This window comes from Gymnoscopelus braueri (genome assembly GCF_963280865.1).
Source record: "Gymnoscopelus braueri genome assembly, chromosome: 2".
NCBI lineage: Eukaryota > Metazoa > Chordata > Actinopteri > Myctophiformes > Myctophidae > Gymnoscopelus > Gymnoscopelus braueri.
In genome coordinates, this window is record NC_137604.1 from 45,939,845 (window position 1) to 45,960,133 (window position 20,289).

The 20,289-nt window shown below is 43.6% G+C and overlaps 1 protein-coding gene across 3 annotated transcripts in view; it reads right to left on the minus strand.

Annotated features, from left to right (window-relative positions):
* fat1a (FAT atypical cadherin 1a) overlaps positions 1-18,838 on the minus strand; it is a 113,484-nt gene extending 94,646 nt beyond the window's left edge. For 2 of the 3 annotated variants that reach the window (XM_080419613.1, XM_080419611.1), the window contains exons 1-2: positions 17,280-17,437; positions 11,611-14,900 (exon numbers count right to left, since the gene is read on the minus strand). In XM_080419613.1, the coding sequence (XP_080275739.1) occupies positions 11,611-14,872 (3,262 nt within the window). In that variant the 5' untranslated portion in view covers positions 14,873-14,900; positions 17,280-17,437. Of the gene's footprint in view, positions 1-11,610; positions 14,901-17,279; positions 17,438-18,671 lie in introns of those variants that run through there. The other variant, XM_080419612.1, reaches the window with a different exon arrangement.
* Between the last annotated feature and the right edge of the window lie 1,451 nt (positions 18,839-20,289).

A 20,289-nucleotide genomic window follows, 5' to 3' on the forward strand; every position in this document is an offset into this window, starting at 1 on the left:
ACAAAAGACCAAGAGAGGAGAGCGGAGGGGGAGAAGATGAGACATCTTTTGTGCCTCAGCCAAGAAAAAATATATAGTCACGCATGAGCGCTCAGCCGTTTTGACTGGCAGACACAAGACGTAGCGGAACAATCCCCGCTCTCCCTGAGGTGTCACGCTTTTAGCTGCCAACCTTGTAGGTATGAAGATGGCTTAATGTTTGCACCGTTAAACACAAGCGGCGAGCATCAATACGAGCCTGGACCTTGGACCTCATGTCGGGCCTGACGCCCACACACGCCTTTGTCAATCCGACGGGCGCCGTTGTTGACTTAGCTGTACGTTTTGCAACGCAGGCATGATTTGACATTTTTTATCCATTACTTATTTTGTTTCATCCACCGGATGACCAAAATACCCCACTGAGGCCGCCTTGGATGGAACGCCAAAATTTTTATCAATATATTAACGTCCGGGAGGATAATGACTGACACAAAGCACATAAAAGATGAATCAGAGGAATTTTGCTTGACACGCCTGTCCCACACGCCCAGGTTACACATGGGGAGGCGGTTGCAAAACTTGCCCTTGGGCCAGTACAAAAAAAGCAGACGATGCAATAACCTGTGCCAAACTTTCCTCCCTTCCCTCCTCCACTACTTTCCTTGCCCTGTGGCTTTGTTCTCCGTTAGCTACTGAGCATAGCGGCGGTGCAATAGAGCATTCAGAGAGCCAGGAGGAACTCGCAACTCTCAGGAAGTGCAGGTATTTTAGGTGTACACTTCTATCAAGCTCTTTGGATAGGCACACGGTGGGTTTTCACTCTGTAAGCTGGTTTGAAGTGCAGCGTCAGTGCGGGGAATGGGAAGGGTGAAGCCGTACTTTCAATTAGTTTCTTTCTGACATAAAGGAGATGAACAAGAATTGCCTGTCTGGGGTTCAACTTGAATCTCAAGTGGTATAAAGGCCCCCAGATGTTCAGTGCTTGGAGTTTTATCTACCATACTATAGAAATTTCCCAGGGGGAAGAAGGAAAAAAATAAAGAAGGGAGACAAATGTATTGCTGTAATTAAGAACTATATTTTTTTCTATCCATGGTTTTCTTAGGAATCAATGGAGGAGAGCACAAATCACAAAGACATTGTCTTCGATCTAGAATAATTTTTTTTAAAGAAAACCCCTGAAACAAGTGATCACGTGTGGGTGGTTATAGAAGCACAGATTTCGGTGAATTGAACATGAAATGATGATTCTGTTTTCTCAGATGCTCTATTAAGTCCAAATAACAGAGATTGTTGTACTTAAGAGTGACAGTGTCAGTCACAATATTGCATCAACACAGTGAACCAAATACTACCAAGCTCTGGCAGTGGTGAAGGACAATGGACATAACCATGCCACGCTATCTACCTGGATGCAGTGCATGCTGGGACGGGATAAATAGACCCATTAGGCCTCCGCTGCCCAGTTATGATGAAATTACCTGTTCAATTCATTATGAAAACTCGATTGGTAATTAAAGCCATTTAGAGCTCCAAAAACATTCTATACTGTCAGAGGAATAAGGATTTATTATAATCCCAGTCATCCCCTGTGCTCATTTCTGCAGGTCGCATACTCCCAAAAGATTAGGTAATACTGATGTGGTGCTGAAAACCACGCAACTGTTTGGGTGAAAGTAGTCTGGGGTTTGTTTTTGCAAGTGGGTGAGAGAAAAACAAGGTAATCAGTGACTCAACAAGCAAAGACTAGTCTAGAATAATTCCAATTCTCTGGTGAAAACCTGAGACCAAATAACTGTCATATTTTTTTCAGGACATTTGGCCCATTTGCTCTTTCCCCAGCCGCACTGCACTGCATGGTCTACTCACAAGCTGCACTTGAAAAACGCCGGTGCTTGCTTTGAACTACCGCTGTTAATTCGGTTCACCCCCGCCCCACATTCCACAGCCTTCTTAGGCCTCCCGCTCACATGCTTACATAAACTTTCTCAGCCCAAGCCCCCCCGCCACATTCATCTCCCATCTCTCTCTCTCAACGGCCTGGGCAAAATGCCTAGAATTCCTGCACTACGTCGCAGAGCCGGGTGAATTCAGAGAGAAGCCCCCGAACTGCAGCTTCACGTTTCCCCCAGCAGCTAAATATCACATCGTCACAAAGTTTCCCCGACTTCTCTGAGCTGCAAGACCGGCCTTTGACCACTTTCAACGTGGCGTCCCAATTTTGGGCATGTTATTATAGGGGAAAATAACAAATATAAATCAATAAATAATGATATCATTAACCAAAGATTAGTTCAAAAATAGCCAATCTACAAGATCACAATGTAATGCGATGCGTTGTGAGCTTGCAGATTAGCTTGTAGAATAGATGATATTAATGCATGAACCCTGAATGAATGAAGTGACCATGAATCTGGAGTGCATGTGGTCCGAACCCAAATAAAGAAATGTCTCTTATCCTGATTTAGCCACTATATAAACACTGTGCTTCTTATTATCTGTGATAAATCTTCATTTTCTTCTGTGCTAATACCAAATGCCATGTATGACCAAATGCTGTCCTTGCTTATGATGATAAATACATGGATATAGCGATGTGTACATTTTCAGTGAAGTATGATAACAAGGTGGTGGTTGTTTAAAGGGCAACACTAGAAATCCAGGCCTTTTGTTGCCACAATTTCTCATGCGGAAAGAATCTTAAGCTGGCATTTTATTGCGTTCAAGTTGGCCTTATCTATGAGCTGCAATGTCTACGGATATGAACCGAATTACACAGTAAAATACGGGGTGTCAATTTTACTTACGGAACATTAATGTTTACACTTTTGAGAAATGGAACACTCCGGATTTTACTGGCTGTTTGATTCATAATGCGGTCCTAGACTGGCGTCACATTGTTTTGTTTTATAGTGTCATATGGGGTTTACAGTACATTATGTTACCTCTGGGAGATAATCCCAGAGGTAAATAAAAAACAGATGTAAGTTGTGTTGTTAACACAACGGATCGCAGCGAAAGCCTGACCATCTCTTATCTCCTTCAATATACTGGACAAACAATTATGGGCCACTGTGGCGGACAACTAGCCCTCGCACCACCATTTCCACTTCACGCATCACTGTCTTTTCTGTATGTTATCACTGTGGGGCGGGGGTGGGATTGTTATCAACAGCTGGCTTACTGGGGGGAAATGGTACTTTACACAAACTGAATCATTTCACCGGCTTAAGTTAACAACAGTAGTGGAGAGTTATGTGAAGAGCTCTGCATATCAGCCTAATCTTATCGTCTAAAAGAGGAAGCAAAAAAAAAGAGAGAGCGGAGAAAAAAAGAAGCTCCACAGCATACTAAATTGTGCATTATCAAATGAGCAGGTATTATTCACAGTATTATAGATATCCATAATTTCTATCATTTCTGGCAGTGCTACTGGGAAAATAAATAAATGATTGTATTCCACACCCGAGGTAAAAAAAAATCTAATAATAACCTAATTCATTGCAAGTGAGCAGAGGGCGAAGGAAAAAAAACACAAAATCTTGAATGAACGAAGGGGAGTGATGCAATTAGAACATGCCTGATAGGATTTTCCCCGTTTTTTTATTTAGTCCATTAATTCCAGTCGAGGAGACCAAATGGGACGTACCCAGACAGCTTCCATTGTCATCGGGGCAGTGTTATTTCAAAAGGCCTTTGAACGGGGGCCCTCAGCACTTTAATATCCCGTTATTATTTAGGAGCAGTTACCTCCTGGCCCTGCGGAGCTCTGCCAACCCCACCGATAACAATGGCGGTGACACATGGTCCGTCTTCCTTAATTTCAACGTTTTTTTTATGAAGCTGCCCTTCCCCGAAGAGCTGTTTGCGGACACATACCTGACTGTATTCGTGTCACGGCTCACTTTGGCTTCAGTGGCAAAAAAAGAAAGGGGGAAAAAAGCCATTTATCCAGAGATATAAGCTTTCTTTGAAATGTAGGTCCCCTGCTTATTCTCAAGGGTCCACTCTTAAAAAGACATAAGGCTGATTCTTTCCCTCTGTCTAGCTTGAAAAGAGCTGCTGCTGGGGGTTACATTAGTGATACTATATTTAGACATTCACAGTTATGCAGTACGGCATGACAATGAGTAACTGGCCATAGTTCTGACCAATACTATATAGAGAGAGGGGAATATATCCCACAGGACGCCACGACACAATGTTGAGGACATGTCACCTCCCTTGAGCTCAGTGCGTGTCAGGTGTCAAATTTGCACAGGTTGCATTTGAGGGGCTTGAATGCCTCGGAGAATGCGCTGTCGAAAGTGCGGCCTGACAGCGCCAGCGAAACTACACAAGGGACAAGATCGCTGGCAAAATCAATCAAAAGTAGCATCCATCTTCATGTGCCATGTGTTGGACTCAACACAGTTGTCTCTCACACATCACCCCGGGACTTGTGTACCTTTTCATTCTGATGCTCAGTCAGTTGTACTTTCAGAACCAATGCATCATACTGACACCTTCGAATAACCAATAAGCTAAGCTTCATTGGATTACAGGAGCCACATCAGAGCAGCGAGCCCCAATTCCAATTGAGGTGACAAGAGGGAAAGCATTCACGTCAGATCATGTTCTTTCTTTATTTCTTTTCTGCAGGACACTGTTACCCTTGTGGTTGGAATAATGTTCTAGAGACTAATCAGGAAGAAGTATCGTTAAAAAACACATTAGTCCACACTTTTTCAGCATACACCTTCACCGCTGTAGACTGAAACTTGTGTTCGTTTTTCTACCTCCCCTCTGTGGTTGACACATCTTTAATGATGGCTTCAATCTTTTATACAACGAACAAATATTTTTTTGTTGCATCTCTCTATCCCATCTTTCTTGTCATTCTCCAATGCCACGATAAAGTAGTGATGCCTTCAAAAAATTCATTCCAATCCAATTCCCATGTCGCAAAATTCACAATGATTTGAGGTTGGTAAAAGTATGTTATCAGCTTGACTCGCACACGCTAGAACTGAAGTCACATGGGTTTGTCTATGATTGTCACGCATGGAGATTTATTCCACTGTGTTTCACAAACGTTTTTGTCGCTTTCATTTCAAATATAGTGTATAACTATGATTCAGTCAAATGATATTGTCTTTTGGCTCGAGAATCTAGACCCTGCCCTGGTTTCACTCAAGCACACACCATAAAAAGGCCACCATATGCAACAAAAGGACCACGTTCATATAGTGTGTCAACCCCCAGGAGGAATTCTCTAGAGGGGTAATTAGAAGTAGCTTGATGAGTCTGAGCCCTGATAACTTTTAACTGGTAGTCCTCCATCTCGCTTGCATGCACATTGCACTACGATGCCAACTTGGATCTAGTCCACGTAGAATATTGTTAATAATGTAGCCCAGCTGAAACCATGAGCCACCACCATGTCATATCCAAAAGGAAGCAGTAACATCAGATTTTCATTTATTTATCAAATCCTGCTAAATTATCAACTATTGCAGGTCCAGCATAATGGATGACTTGGGTTCAAAGAATAATGAGAATTGGCAGGGCTAGTAAGGAGTTCATGTTAGGCTAGTATGCGACAAAAGGGAGGTGAAGGAATAGTGTTAAGGAAGTGAGTTTGCAATGGGTTCCCTCGCCACATTTCCAATGTTGTTTTTGTTTTGTTTGTTTTCGCCACGTTTCCAATGCTGTTTGTTTGTTTTTAAATTTATTTTGAAAATAAGGTGGGTGAATAACAACATTTGTTACATGACGTAGGGTATATTTATTACACTCACTAATATCTCAACCATGAATTTTGAAGCTGATGGGTTTTTAATGGCAAATGTTGATTTGTGGAGATATATTCGTTGAACAAAACTTGTTCATATCGCCTTTGTGAGCAAAAGGGCTTATTTCTGTAATTGATCCAAAACCCAATGCAAAGATTCCACTGGAAAGAACTGATGGAAACCTATGACAGAGGTGAAATTGAGGTGTAGCACTCTATTACTGTTGAGAAGAAGGGTTTAAATCCCTGGACCTTTGTTCCAGGGTCCCTCAAAGTATGTATTTTGGTCAAAGTCCCACTCACTTGAGACATGAACTTTTCATTCTGTTGCTTGAGGTTAGGGTTACGTTTTTAGTGACTCTCTGACTGGCAGGTTGGCTGACAAGCTGTCTGCCTGCCTTTGCCGCAAGAGTGATATTTCTGCCATTTCTTTAAATGAGATTTTATGTAACGGTCATTTTCCCTTCAAGAACTCCGGGTTTCTGGATCCTACGGGTACATTAAAAAACATGCAGCGTTCCTCCACCACAGCTGAACTCTTTGAGTGGGTCAATTCGCAATCTCTCAACATCACAAAGACATCGTACAAGTGTATCATTATTAAGACCACCATAGCCCCAATTACAAGCATTAGCATGACAAAAGTTAACATGCAATTAAGCATGCCATCTGCACGCGGCACCTTTACGGGTTTCAGAAAAGGGACCTAATGGGGCTGAGAGGACAACAAACTTTTTTAACTAGGGAACGTGTGCTTTTCATTTACCAGCCTACAATCAACTTTGGCCCTCTCCGCATTCCTGGTCCCGTCTCCCCAGCAGCGGCATTCAAGCGGAGACTATTTGAAGTCATGTGCCACTTTGCACTCACACAGTCCCAGCCCGGGCTTATGGGACGAAAGAGGCAAATTGGGAGGGAGGGAGGGGGGGGGGGGGTTGCTTGGTTCTGGTCGATAACACCTGACACTCGAAGACACAGGCCATCGGTTAACACAGGGCCTGTGTTTCTCATCCTGAATACCATGAGCAACGAAACAAGCAAACCCAGACCATAAACTGCATACCTCTTTTATCTGCCATCTCTAAGGGTCAGCTTACCTCAATAGCGGGGACACAGAGGAAAAGGGAGAGAGAGAGAGAACGGGGTGGAAAATGCATGCGCACACCACCACACGCTGACATTATGCATCTAACTATTTCATTTTTGCTTTCACAAAAGATCTCTTTCACAACGTGGCTAATGACTTCAAGTAAGAAGGGCGACCATGCATACATTATCTGCCCCGAGGAAAGGCCAGTGCTTGCATTATCCAATGACTCATCTGTGTTCAATCTAGAATGAATACACAAGTGCACACACACGAGCACCTCTGCTCGCCATCCACGCTAGACAAACTTAATTTTCAAGCCTGGAGAAGAATTGATGTGCGTCTCAACCTAAAGCACCAATAGTTTCATCATGTCAGGATCGATCCAACTCATTTTACAGAGACAGAAAATATGTGAACCTGAAGGTGATACTGCCGATACCCTCATAGCAGAAATCACTCATTCCTTGCAAATAGCACTTACATCATTTACATTGACTAGCTCTAGTCTTCAATGTGGAAAACTACAGGTAATGTACCTTGCTGCTTCTTTTCACTTTGAATAAAGCACAGTCCAACAGTGTCCCTGCATCATCCTGTCCTCGAGACCACGTACAGCACTCCAATTGGCCTTGTTTATTAGCCGCTTACAGCAATAATGTTGAAACACATTCTTTCTTCTGAAGCACTTAGTGGAAGGAAAAATAAAGCCCAAGCAAATGTGTTCCATACTGATTTTGTAGCCGAAAGTAAATGTGCGTGTGAGTAAAGCAGGGTGAATGACTTTTTTTTTAATATAAATTATAATGGAAAAACAAATGAATCAGTTGTTTGTTCACTTCCCCCGAGTCCTTTATCAAATTAAGAACACAATTCTGTGTGCTGCTTTGGATTCATCAACCGACTTTAGCAGCAGACCTTGTTACTCTCTATGTACGACAGGGCTCTTATTAGTTCAATTCCACTAACAGCAGAAGCCATGGGCGTGCACGCAAAAGCACAGAATGAACTAGTGTGATCTGAGGTCTCCTTCAACTTCTCACCACCATGGCTAATGAGAGATGAGAAGGCCAGGGCCAAGCAAGGCGAGAGGAAGACAAGCAGCTGTGTGACATCCAGTGTCACAGGTTATCATTTTAAATTTGGCTGCTCCCATCTTGTGACCAGAAAATGTGCGAGCTCCTGTGTGGACAGCCACACCACCACGCCTGCTTGAGTTTCAGTTTCTATTTTCTTGTTTTATTCCATTATTATTCATTTACTGATATGAATTGTAGTATTTAGCTTTTTTTTCTATTTGCAAATGATACTATTATCAAATATTACATTATTGTATAGTTTTAAATTATTCATATTATTTGATACATTATTGATACTTTTTTCCCGGTGTGTGTTTTGCATAGCAAGCCAGCTGTGTAAAAGACAGTGGTGGAAAAAGTACTCACATTTCTTACTCAAGTAAAAGTATCAATACTGCAATGTAGAAGTACTCTGTTACAAGTAAAAGTCCAGAATTGTACAAAAATGTACTTAAAGTACCAAAAGTAAAAGTACTAAAATGTCTGAAAATAGCAGATCTACAAGCTCACAACGTGTCGCGATGCAACGCGTGAGCTTGTAGAGCGGTTATTTTCAAATAGCCTAGGTATAACATAGGGCTAAAGTGGTTAATGTATGTTTTATAATGTCGTGATTTATATCTGCAAAGTAACTAACTAAAGTTTTCAAATAATTGCAGTGGAGTAAAAGTACAATATTTGGTTCCGAGATGTAGTGGAGTAGAAGTAAAAGTATAGACAATTGGAAATACTCCAGTAAAGTAGAAATACCTCAAAATTGTACTTAAGTACAGTACGTGAGTAAATGTACTTAGTTACTTTATACCACTGGTAAAAGTGAAAAGCTCTGACAAGATTTGCGCAGTCTGTGTTCCCTTTCAAAGTACCTTGAAAATAATGTTCTACCCACTCCGTTTTAATTTGCACTCACAGGGATATTCAGACAGTGTCTGAATGAAGAGTCATCTGCATTGAGAAGTAACTGCGTTACTACAATTTTATTCAGTGGCCTAGAGTTAGGCTAAATTAAAACTCTGCTTTTACCGTGTGACAGGTATAAGTTAGGGAACTTGTCAGAAGATTAAATAATAGGTTGCTATTACCATATAGTTTAATAGTCAATATAAATTCCCTTTTCCAATTTCTCTTTTATGTTGTTTTTGTTGAAGTGTTTTGTATCTATGCTTTTTCAGAAGGCTCTGCACAGCCAGACCCCATCATCAGCCTGCTCGGCATAAAGCGCTTCACATATTACCAGATAGTTAGGTCAAAATTACATATTTGTAACTAAAAAGTACTTGGAAATTACTGTGTAATTTAACCCAGTTACCATGTCATTATCCTTATTTCAGCAGTGTATGCTGAAGAGCCAGAGATTTCTGTGGCAGGGTTCGAGCTAGGTTAACTCTAACCGTACAGGGACAGACTGGGACAGTATTACAGTATTTTTGGGACAGCTTTTTTTGACTTGATGTTGATCAGTTCAACACACATGCACGGGTTCAAGGTTATTGGTGTCAAATAAACCAAACCTCAGCCCTACCTCACTCCTTCCCCGTTTTAAAGTGTTCCCAAGTTTAAGGTGCGAGTGGTTTCTTTCCCCTCTCTTCATGCACCACGATTTCATTTGTTTTCCCCTTTTAACTGGTTTTAATGCATTTTGGTTAACATTCACAAGGTGCAGCTGCAGCGACATAGCAGCCCCTTGGAAATATAGTGGGGTGTGTGCACCCGTGTTTTTCAAGCTTGCCTCTATGCAAAGTAACACAACCAAATGCATGATAGGGCCAACCTCACACAACCCCTGCAGAACCCCACCCAGGGGGAAATCATAGGCATGGAGGGCACTGTCACCTTAGCTGTATTTTGGCCTTTCTGACCAGCCTGGGACATGATCCAAGTAACAGAGCCCCACCCAGGAATATCCTGTCATTGTGACTCCTGATAAATCCCTTAATATGGGCCTTAAGGATGGAGGTCAACGCAACAGAGCAATGCAATGCTCCCCTGTGACTGTACCACACACATACAGGGCAGGGTTTCAGATTACAAATGGCTGCTGGTTATGTGTCGAAGAATAGCATTATACCATCTTTTATACCAACCAACTTGTTTGTGTTTTTTCCCCTTCGAGCTTCAGCTAGACCTTAACCGACCTTTCCCAAACAACTTTTGCAGAAATGCACAACCAGAACTATATTCCTTGCAAATGTCAGCCAGCATTAGAGTGTAATTAAGTGAGCCAGTATGGAGAAACTTGCTGCCTAAATGGAACAAAGTGGAAACTGAGGCAATTATAGTTGAGAGCTTCAAAGAGTCGAGCACACCCGTCATGAGTCCTAAGCCTTAATGTCGGTGCATCTCTCTGCTCAAAACACACGTTATAATCAGGAGCCAACAAGTGAACAGTCAACACACGGAGGAGGGAGGCTGGAGGTGTTCCACAACCGAAACACACAGGCCTTGCAGGAGAGGAAAGCAGTCCATTCTCTGCAACTACATTTATCAGAGAGAAGAGGACCCCCACATGTTCTCCGAATAAACTTTATATTGATTGCTTTCATTAAAAACATCCACTTAATTAATAATCTATTTCCTTCCTTATATCCACTGGTAAAATAAAACAAATACATAAAAAGAATCAGAGAAGGGAAATTACACTTCCAGCCTTGTTGTGTAGCTAGATACCCAACTTTACGGTTACATGTGCCAAAATGCTCATGTATTATGCATTAAGTTTCACCGCCTCATTTAGACATTAAATATGTATACTGCAGAAGGAACAGAATTTAATTTCAAACTGAGGGGAAAAAACTGACGTTAAGCCACCCAAGTATGTGGTTGCTAAGTAATAATAAAAAAAAAGATGGCAGCCTGCCAGGTCTAAAACATCCAAGCAGGCTGATCGTTAGCTTTTTGTGGCAGGAACTGTTGGAATTCCACACTACTTATTTGGAGTCCCTGGCACAGGTGTTAAACGGTTCTGGGCAGCTGAGCAAGAACTAATACATTTTCTACAAGATCCTTCAGAGCCACAGTGAATCCTTCCATCTGCAGTTCTGCACAGGATCAAGAAGTTTGTTCTACTTAGACACAACTTGATTAAAGAAAAATGAAAAATGAATGCAATTAAAAAAGAAGACGCTGAGTCAAACTGATTTGTGTTTCCCCAAAATTACAGCCAAAAGTGTCTATACAATGAATGTTGTGAGGATGGGAGCTGTGGTGGTGTTGGCGTGTGTGTGTGTGTGTGTGTGTGTGTGTGTGTGTGTGTGTGTGTGTGTGTGTGTGTGTGTGAGTGTGTGAGTGTGAGTGTGAGTGTGAGTATGTGTATGTGTATGTGTATGTGTGTGTAGGGGGGGGGGTTGAGGTGAAATAACTCAGAAATCCTCTTAGTTCCTCAGCTGTGTGGAATGTCTATTGCAGGTCTGAGAGACAGCTGGCCCATCTGTTCCTGCCATCATTTCTCTCTCAAAGAGCAAAAATGAATGGAATCAGGAACCTCACTTGTCCTCCCAGAAAGCTGCCCTCTTCCCCACTGTCACACATGCTGTTTGAGTAGATAAATCTCAGGCAAGCAAGAAAACAGTCATTTCAAACTAATGGGTGCCCATTTGACATCATGAATGATTCATGATAAACAACAAGAACTTTTTAAAAATAGCAGCTTATGCATATTAAAAACTGAGGAAGTAAGTGAGGGAACTCACCAGTCTCTTCATCAATGGTGAAGATGCCCAGACCGGATCCGTCCCGTATGGAGTAGCGAATCTCTCCGTCTCTGCCTTTGTCTTCATCCTGAGCCGTTACCTTCATCACAGACGTTCCAACGAGCGCGTCCTCTTTTATAAATCCCTTATCCACGAACGAGGGGAACAGCGGCCTGTAAAGATTCTCGTTGACGTCCACCACGTCCACCTCGATGAAGCAGGTCGACGACAGAGACACGGGTTTCCCTTTGTCCTTGGCCTTGGCCGTGAGATTGTACACCTGCTTCTTCTCATAATCTAGGTTCTGCACGATCCGCACCGCGCCGCTGATTTTGTCCACCTCGAAACTCCCGTCTCCGTTGTCCGTGAGGCTGTAGCGTACCTGGCTGGATGGCCCAACGTCGGGGTCGTGAGCTTCCAGCCACATAATCACGGTGCCGATTGGCAAGTCCTCCCTTGCCTTCACCCGGTAATTGGGAGGAACAAATTTAGGTGGATTGTCGTTAACATCCTCGAGGCTGATTTTCAGCAGCACCGTGGACACTAGCTGAGGCTCACTGACAGCCTGGTCACGTGCTGCAACCTTTAAAGTGTAAACAGGATGGAGCTCACGGTCCAGGGGCCTCTTCACCGTCACAACGCCACTCTCCTCATCAATTGTGAAATGATCTGTACCGGCCATAATCGAATACCTGACGACTCCATTGTCCCCCTGGTCCTTATCTGTGGAATCCACCTGGATGACTTCCGTACCCACAGGCGTATTCTCGCTTATCTCAATCGAATATAAGGATTGCAAAAACTGAGGGCTGTTGTCGTTTGCGTCTAAGATCTTAACATCCAGGAGGCGCGAGATGGATTTCTGCGGTATACCGAGATCGTACACTGTGATGTTGAGTGTGTAGTGGTCCGTCGTCTCCCTGTCCAGAGGAGCATGGACCATGAGCCAGCCACTGTCTATGTCTACAATGAAGCGACTCTCCGTGTCACCCCCTGAAATGACATAGACCAGTTTCCCGTTGAAACCGCTATCTACATCTGTGGCGCTCAAATGCACAATCCGCGCCCCAACTTGGAGGTCCTCTCTAACTTCAATGACACTCGGAAATGACTCCGTGAACTGGGGCGTGTAGCGGTTGACCGAGTGAATGTCCATAAAGTTATCCTCTGGTTCCGTTTGCATGTGGATCTTGCTGCCCTGAAGCAGCTTCTCTGCCATTATCGTAGCGACGCCGGTGTCGATACATTTCAATTGGACGGGCTTCCGCGCTGTGATGACAGTTATATTCATGACCATCGGCTGAGTCTCGTGTTCGCCATCGCTGGCGGTGATGAGCAAACTATGAGAGGACACTTTGGCCGCCTCTCCCTCGCTCAGCGTCTGCTTCAGTGACAGCACCCCGGAGTTGGCGTTCAGCTCGAACAAATCGAGATTGTTCCCGGAGTTGATTTTGTATCGCACCAGCTGCAGCTCGTCCGCATCTATGGCAGACACCGTGGTTATCTGTTCTTCCACGCCGTGATCTCTCGGCACGGTGACCACGCAGTCCACATTCTCAAACAGGGGTTTATTATCGTTCAAGTTATTTAGCGTTACGGTGACCAAAGCCTCCACCTCTCGGCGGAAGGGGGAACCCCAGTCCGATGCCCTGACTTTCAGATTGTAAATTCTCTGCATCAGCTCGTAATCCAGGACCTCAGAGGTGCTGATAACGCCGGAGAAGTAGTCGATGACGAACGGCTGTGGGCTCACATTGGTGATGCTGTAGGTCACATAGCCATTCTCGCCCTTGTCCACGTCAGTAGCTTTGACCGTTAACACGCTGGTCCCTGTGGGTACGTTTTCATCAACACTGGCCTTGTACGAGGTCTGTTGGAACTCGGGCGCGTTGTTGTTCACGTCAGTCACATCGACTATCACTTTAGTGGCTGCCTTTTTATCACTGGTGATGACGTCGAGCTCAAATCTGGATGACTGGTCGGCGTTGATGGGGCCTGTTGTGGTGATTAAGCCGGTGTCTGGATTGATTGCAAACCGGCTCTTTTCAGACTTGTGTCTAAAAACATACATCAGCTGTGGGTTCCTGGGCAAGGCGGTTACCATAGCAACAGGCGTGTGAAGAGGTGCAAACTCGCTGAGGTTGACCCTGTAAACGGCCCTTTCGAACTGCGGCGGCCCCAATTTAAACTGAGGGGATGTGACGTGTACCACTTTGGCAGAGGAGAACATAGGCGGGCTCCCCTTGTCCTTGGCCTGTAGAGTGAGGTTGTATCCGAAAGGCTGGCTGTCCCAGTCGACATCCTTCACCGCTTTGATTTTATACTCCTTGCTCCCAGGGCTGGTTCTCACTGCCTTGAACTGCTGCAGCGGATCGCCAGCCACTATGCTCAGCGACGCTATCTCCCCGTTTGGTCCCTGGTCATTGTCCTCCACTGTCACAATGGCGTAGGTGGGGTCACGGTCGGTGTCTGACGGGGCCAGGGTGACGGCCGTGATCACAGGTGCGTGCTCGTTGGCCTGCTCCACCCTGACCATCAGCCTGGCCATGCTACTGAAGCCACTGCTCCCGTACAGCTTCATCCCCCTGTCCACCGCCAGTATCTCCAGCTCGTACAGCTTGGTCTCAGAATAGTCCAGCTTCCCCGTCAGCGTCACCACGCCGCTGGTGGGATGGACGGCGAACATGTCCGTCCACTCCCGGAAGCTGTAATAGTAGTCCCCGTTAGTACCGATGTCCGCGTCCGTCGCCGTGACTTTGGCGACGCTGGCGCGTATGGCCGTGTTCTCGGGCAGCGAGATGCTGTACGAGGTTGGCGAGAACAGGGGCCTCAGGTCGTTGGTGTCCAGTACCTGAACTTTAACCCTGGCACGAGCTTCCATGTTGGAACCCCTCTCGACGGCTTTGACGGTGAGCACGTAGTGGTCTCGAACCTCCCGGTTCAGAATAGCGGTGCTGCCGCCTTTGGTCCGTATCCGCAGGAAACTGAAATCGCCCAGAAGGTAGTCCTCGGCCTTGAAGAGGTTCTCGTTGTCCCCGCTGACTATTTTGTACCTTATCTCCCAGCTCGGGTCCGTGATGTAGATGCCCATCTTGTCGTGGCTCTCCAAGTAGGTCTTAGCAGCAGAGTTCTCATATATGGTGGTGTTGTAAACAGAGTAGGTGAATTGCACCGGGGAGATCATCTCCAGCCCGTCGTTCGCTGTGCAGCCGCAGAGGAGATGGACGAGCAGCGCCAGCAGCCGAGTCAAATCTTTCCCCATGTTCGTACCGTGATCGTAACAGAACCACCTGCAACAGAATGAAAAAGATACGGTCAACACTTGGACACAATGCTTTCGCGGTTTAGCCTATACAGTATGAAAAAGGGCTTTTCAATATGGTTTGATGGTTTAAAACACACAGCTAGGGAATTCCAAAGGCCTGAGCAATGAATAAAACATGTGTTAATTACTACTAATTAGGTGCACACGCCTAATAAGATTATGAGAAATTATAAGCACGCGTGATTACCATCTCCTAGAGAGATAAGGGCTGCAAAAACCTTATTACAGTCTTTGCTGGGAACTACCCTGGACTCATTTAAATGCCATGACAAATGATGGTCAGGCAGATAAATTACTAAATGGCTGCCATGTGAGAATAGGATGAAGGCGAGACAGAGAGAAGCTGCCGGCCCCCTAAGTTAACTGAATTGGAGCCGGCGCTGCTTTCAATTCTTCTGTGGTATATCAGATTTAACAACTAACTGTCAACTATGTGCATTTCATAAGACAGTAGTAGAACCTCATTCAAACAAACACCAGCCTAGGGAACTGACCAACCATCCCATAATGAGAAGAGAAAACAAGATGTGGCCGATGTGAAAATAGACATAATCACATTCTTTTCATTTCCTTTGGATGAGCGCAACTAACTGAAATACATTTCACTTGTTTTAAACATTTAATTCTCCCATCACACAGTGAATCCAACACAAACACAGCCATTCGATGTCACTGTTATTAGGCTACACATGTATTTTTTATTTATTGATTGAATACTTTAGTTTGTTATGGTAGCACAGATTTATACAAAATCATGCTAAAAATGTGTCACTCTTTATAATCAGTTGGTCTTGTAATATAAACCAAAAAGTTGTGTTTTTTTCCCCTACATAAAACATCCATGTCAAGCTGGAGAAAGATCCTATAGCAACGTAAAGCTGAATGAACGCACGGACTGTCATTGGTTTATGACCAAGACGGTGCTAAAACAAACAGAACGGCTGCTTCCTGTGTTCCCACTGAGCTATTATTAAAGAGAAAAGCACTGTCTGGGGAACATTAACCAAATTGCCTATATATCTTTTGTTTTAAATATATCTATGGACTATATTAGCGCGATTCAACTGTAGGCGGTTTATGACTAAAATAGTGTTTTAAAAAACGCGCTTTACACTGCAAATAGGCTATATATGCAACACATTAAACATTTTAAAATAAAAGTTGACATCTAGTAGTCTACTTTTGTCGGATAACCTACGGGTTTAGTCGTATTTGAGATTAATTAAGTAGGTCCGTCGAAAATCATTTCAAAAGTGAGACAATGACCTACAGGTAGGAATAGCCTACAAACTGAACCGTAGTCCTTTTGAAATGTGAAACTATAGCCTAAATACATCTCAAGTTTGGGAAGGCAAGTTATTTGGACTTCAGATTAATCATTAGACCGCTCCTCGACCACCGTCGAGAATCCGTTACTTGTGTTTACAAATGCAAATTGCAAAGAAAGAGTGAACTGAAAAGTGATTTTATGCAAATCTCTGCTTCTTCCAGACTCATTTTCCCAACAGCCCCATCCCCCAACTCTCTGCCCCCATTCACTTCAAGGAGCTGTGTGCACCGTTGCCAGATTTTGTGAGAGAAATAAGCAACCAGGGTCTAGGAAAACAAGCCTAAAAGAAGCAACTTTAAACCACATGAGCACTTTAAAAAATAATGCATCGGCTATTTTAAAATAGCATATTTACAAGCTCACAACACGACGGTGAGCTTGTAGATCTGCTATTTTCAAAAACTCTTGCAATAAAATGAGGAATATTTGTATTTGGAACAGAAATGCTCCCTGGCACTTAACATTTTCAATCACTGGTTTAAATACTAATTAAAACATTTGGAAGCAAGCCTAAATAAGCAACTACACTTTACAAGCCCCCAAAAAAACCGCAACGAGCAATAATTTACAAGCAAATTTAAAGAAAAATAAGCCCAAAGTCGCTTATAACAAGCCGACATGGCAACACTAGCCGTGTGGCAGCCGTGCGCCAGCCGCCAGATGCATGGATTGTTGTAAAAAAAAGAAAGAACAAGGAATACCGCACACATAACGCGCAAATAAACATTCTGCAGCCTGGACAACCGCAGCTCTGACTCGCATGTTATTAAAAAAAACATTGGTGGAATATCCTAGGATGTAATTTTAAATCTTAAAAAGGAGCTAAACTTCTTCCATAAAGATAAAGCAAAAGAAGTGGTGCTTTTTGCAGCAAGCAGCGCACAATAGCCAACGGCTACGTTTAACGGACCTAGATCGCAAGTTCGCAACTTTTTACGCCTCTCAAAATCCCCGAAGTTCGCTTCGATATGGTCAGAAAACACAGCGAAGGAAGGCACAAAATGCCGTACATACCTATTCTGTCTTTAATGTCGCATATTGGGAGGTTTTTCATGTAGTTTGTGGGATCCAAATCTCGGCTGCATGGTATAACACTCTACGTGGACTCCTCTCTCCTGCTCCGCTACTCCATCCACATCTCTCTCTGTGTGCGACCCCCTTCCTTCACTCACACTGTGACCAGTATCTATCCGCGCTGCGCACAGCACCGCCCGGATCTACTTACTGCTGGCATCTCTCTCTTTCTCTGTCTTTTCCCCCTCTCTCTCTCGCTCTCTCTCTAACGCTCTCTCTCACTGTCTCTTTATCCTACCTATACACCTACCTACTACTGTACTGATGCAAGAATCAACTTTTTAGTGATAATGTCTTCATCAAAGTCTTCTTTTCAACAATTCCATGTCAAAGAATGCGACTTAGTGAAATGTTTGGTTAGTCATTGCTAGTATACATTATAGACTACCTACCTACCCCCCCTCCTCTCTCTCTCTCTCTCTCTCTCTCTCTCTCTCTCTCTCTCTCTCTCTCTCTCTCTCTCTCTCTCTCTTCCAGCACATGGTCCAGCATTGGTATCTTATTGTTAATATTATTATAATGTATTATTATTATTCATTATCATTATTATTGTTGTTGTGTGATTGTATTATTATTATTATTGTTCTGTGATTGTATTATTATTCATTATCATTATTATTATTACTAAATACAATTAATTATGAATTAATTACTTTCTCATGTTCTAACAAGTGCTAGTTTGCAGGCAACATTTCCTTTAGTCCATGTGACGATCCCATGCAGCCAGAGGCATCAAACATGACCTGCTGTGTAGCCTCTCTCTACCTCCACACGGCTGAGCCATGCAGTCAGACAGTGTGGCTGCCGTGCGATTGATGGCGCTGTCTCACTGCTGTTGTTCAGAGACTCACTGCTGTTGTTCAGAGGGAGTCGGACTGACTGTGCGTGCGCGCGTGTGCGCGTGTGTGTGTGTGTGTGTGTGTGTGTGTGTGTGTGTGTGTGTGTGTGTGTGTGTGTGTGTGTGTGTGTGTGTGTGAGCTCTAGGGCGCGCACGCGTGCGAGTGATCGGCAGAGAGAGTTAAGCCTGCATGCGGGTAAACATTCATTCTGCATTTAACGCGTCTTTAAAAAGTTGATCTGTGGGTTTTAAGTTGTGATTTTTCACTGTTTAGGAAATGATCAGGTCAGTGTCTGTCTGCTCTAGAGTCTATATAATAGCCTCTTTTCACTTTAAACGGTCAAATCATCCGTGTTCATTTTACTCTGAGAGTGTACAAATGGAACCAAATGGACCCGTCAGCCGTCACGGGTCCATTTGGTTCCATTTGTACACTCTCAGAGTAAAATGACATTGTCAAGCGCATTGATTGTACAGCGTGTAGCTCTACTCACCAGACCAGCTGGTCCACCGTCCGTCGCTGTTCCAATAAAGTTCCGTTAAAAAATTATAATCCACACAGATTTGGGAAAATATGCTTTGCGAACATCTTCTTCGCAAAATGTGTCTGAAAACTCTCTCCGGGGAATCCAGTCAGCGATTATTATTCCACATTGTTCTTCCAGGTTCGGTGCCTTCCAGCAGTGGGAGCCGTTATAGCCGCATTTCCATCCTCAGTCACATTGAGAGACATAGGAGTTGTAGTAAAGGTTTGCCTCGGTGCACTCTCTCTCTCAGTACTCAGTAGGCTATACAGCAGTGGCACTCTACACGCACGGTCGGACCAGCGTTGCCAGATTCTGTGAGAGAAACAAGCAACCAGGTCTATGAAAACAAGCCCAAAAGAAGAGAGCCCGTCGCCCTTTAAACATTACATCGGCTATTTGAAAATTAAAAAAAAAATAGGAATATTCTTTAAACATTTTAATAACACAATTATTGTATGGTGGTCCCTGCAGTGCTGGCTTAAAATATTTTCAGATGGGGGTCCGCAGACAAATACATATTAATTTGGGGGTTCTTGACATGACGAAAATGTTTGAGAACCACTAGATTAGGAAACAAGCAACCAAAAGACCACAACCCGCAACTACCAATATTTACAAGCAACTTGAAAAACAAGCCCAAAGTAGCTTATAAAAAGCGGACATGGCAACATTGTTTCTAACGGGATGCCGCGGAGGTGGGAATGGGATGCGCTGACGTCACGAGTTATATGCTACTCTAATTCAGTGCGTGTAACGCGAGGCATTATGTGTCAGTTTATATCAAAATAATTTTGTTTTTATGCTACGTTTATGTGGTGTTGGGACTGGGAATGTCATGGAGTGGTATTCACACATGTAAAAAATAATCAGTGTGAAAGTGACAGCATTTTTCCTTTATTAGATGCCTGCCAATGTCTTGCAGTTTGTTAATTTTGTGCTTGTGTCTCAATTCTCAAATCAATTAAAGGACGACTTCACCCATTTTCAACCTATCTTCATATAATTGGTCCTCACTAATGCTCAGGATAAAATTTGACAATTGTCTTCCTACTCACTCTTGTCTCATAGGAGAGCTGTGGACACTTCAGAAACCTGCCTACCAGTGACATCATAATTAGGCAGTTTTTTTTTCCAAACAAGATTTCAACATTTTTATTTAGATTTGCATTAACGCAAGAACAATGGCTTCTATTATAGCATGCTAACTTTGCAGGAATAGAAATCCTGCAGTTTCTTTTAGCTTGGATTCCCCTTTGATGACGTCACTGGTAGGCAGGTTTCTGAACTGCATGTGCACAGCCCTCCTCTGAGACACAGACAGGGTAGGGTACACAAAAATGGTCCCATATTACAATAAGCATTAGTGAAGACCAATTATATGAAGATACTTTGAAAATGGGTGAAGTCGTCCTTTAAGTTTTCTACTTGTTGTCAGCAATTGAGCAGCGATTGCACCTTTGTCAAAATTAAAGAGGCAAATACCCTATTCAATTTCATGACACATGTGGCTATTCAATAATGACATCATGCTGTGAGGCGGTTAGAGGTTTGCCTTGATCCAAACCAGCGGTCTGCCGTGAGAATC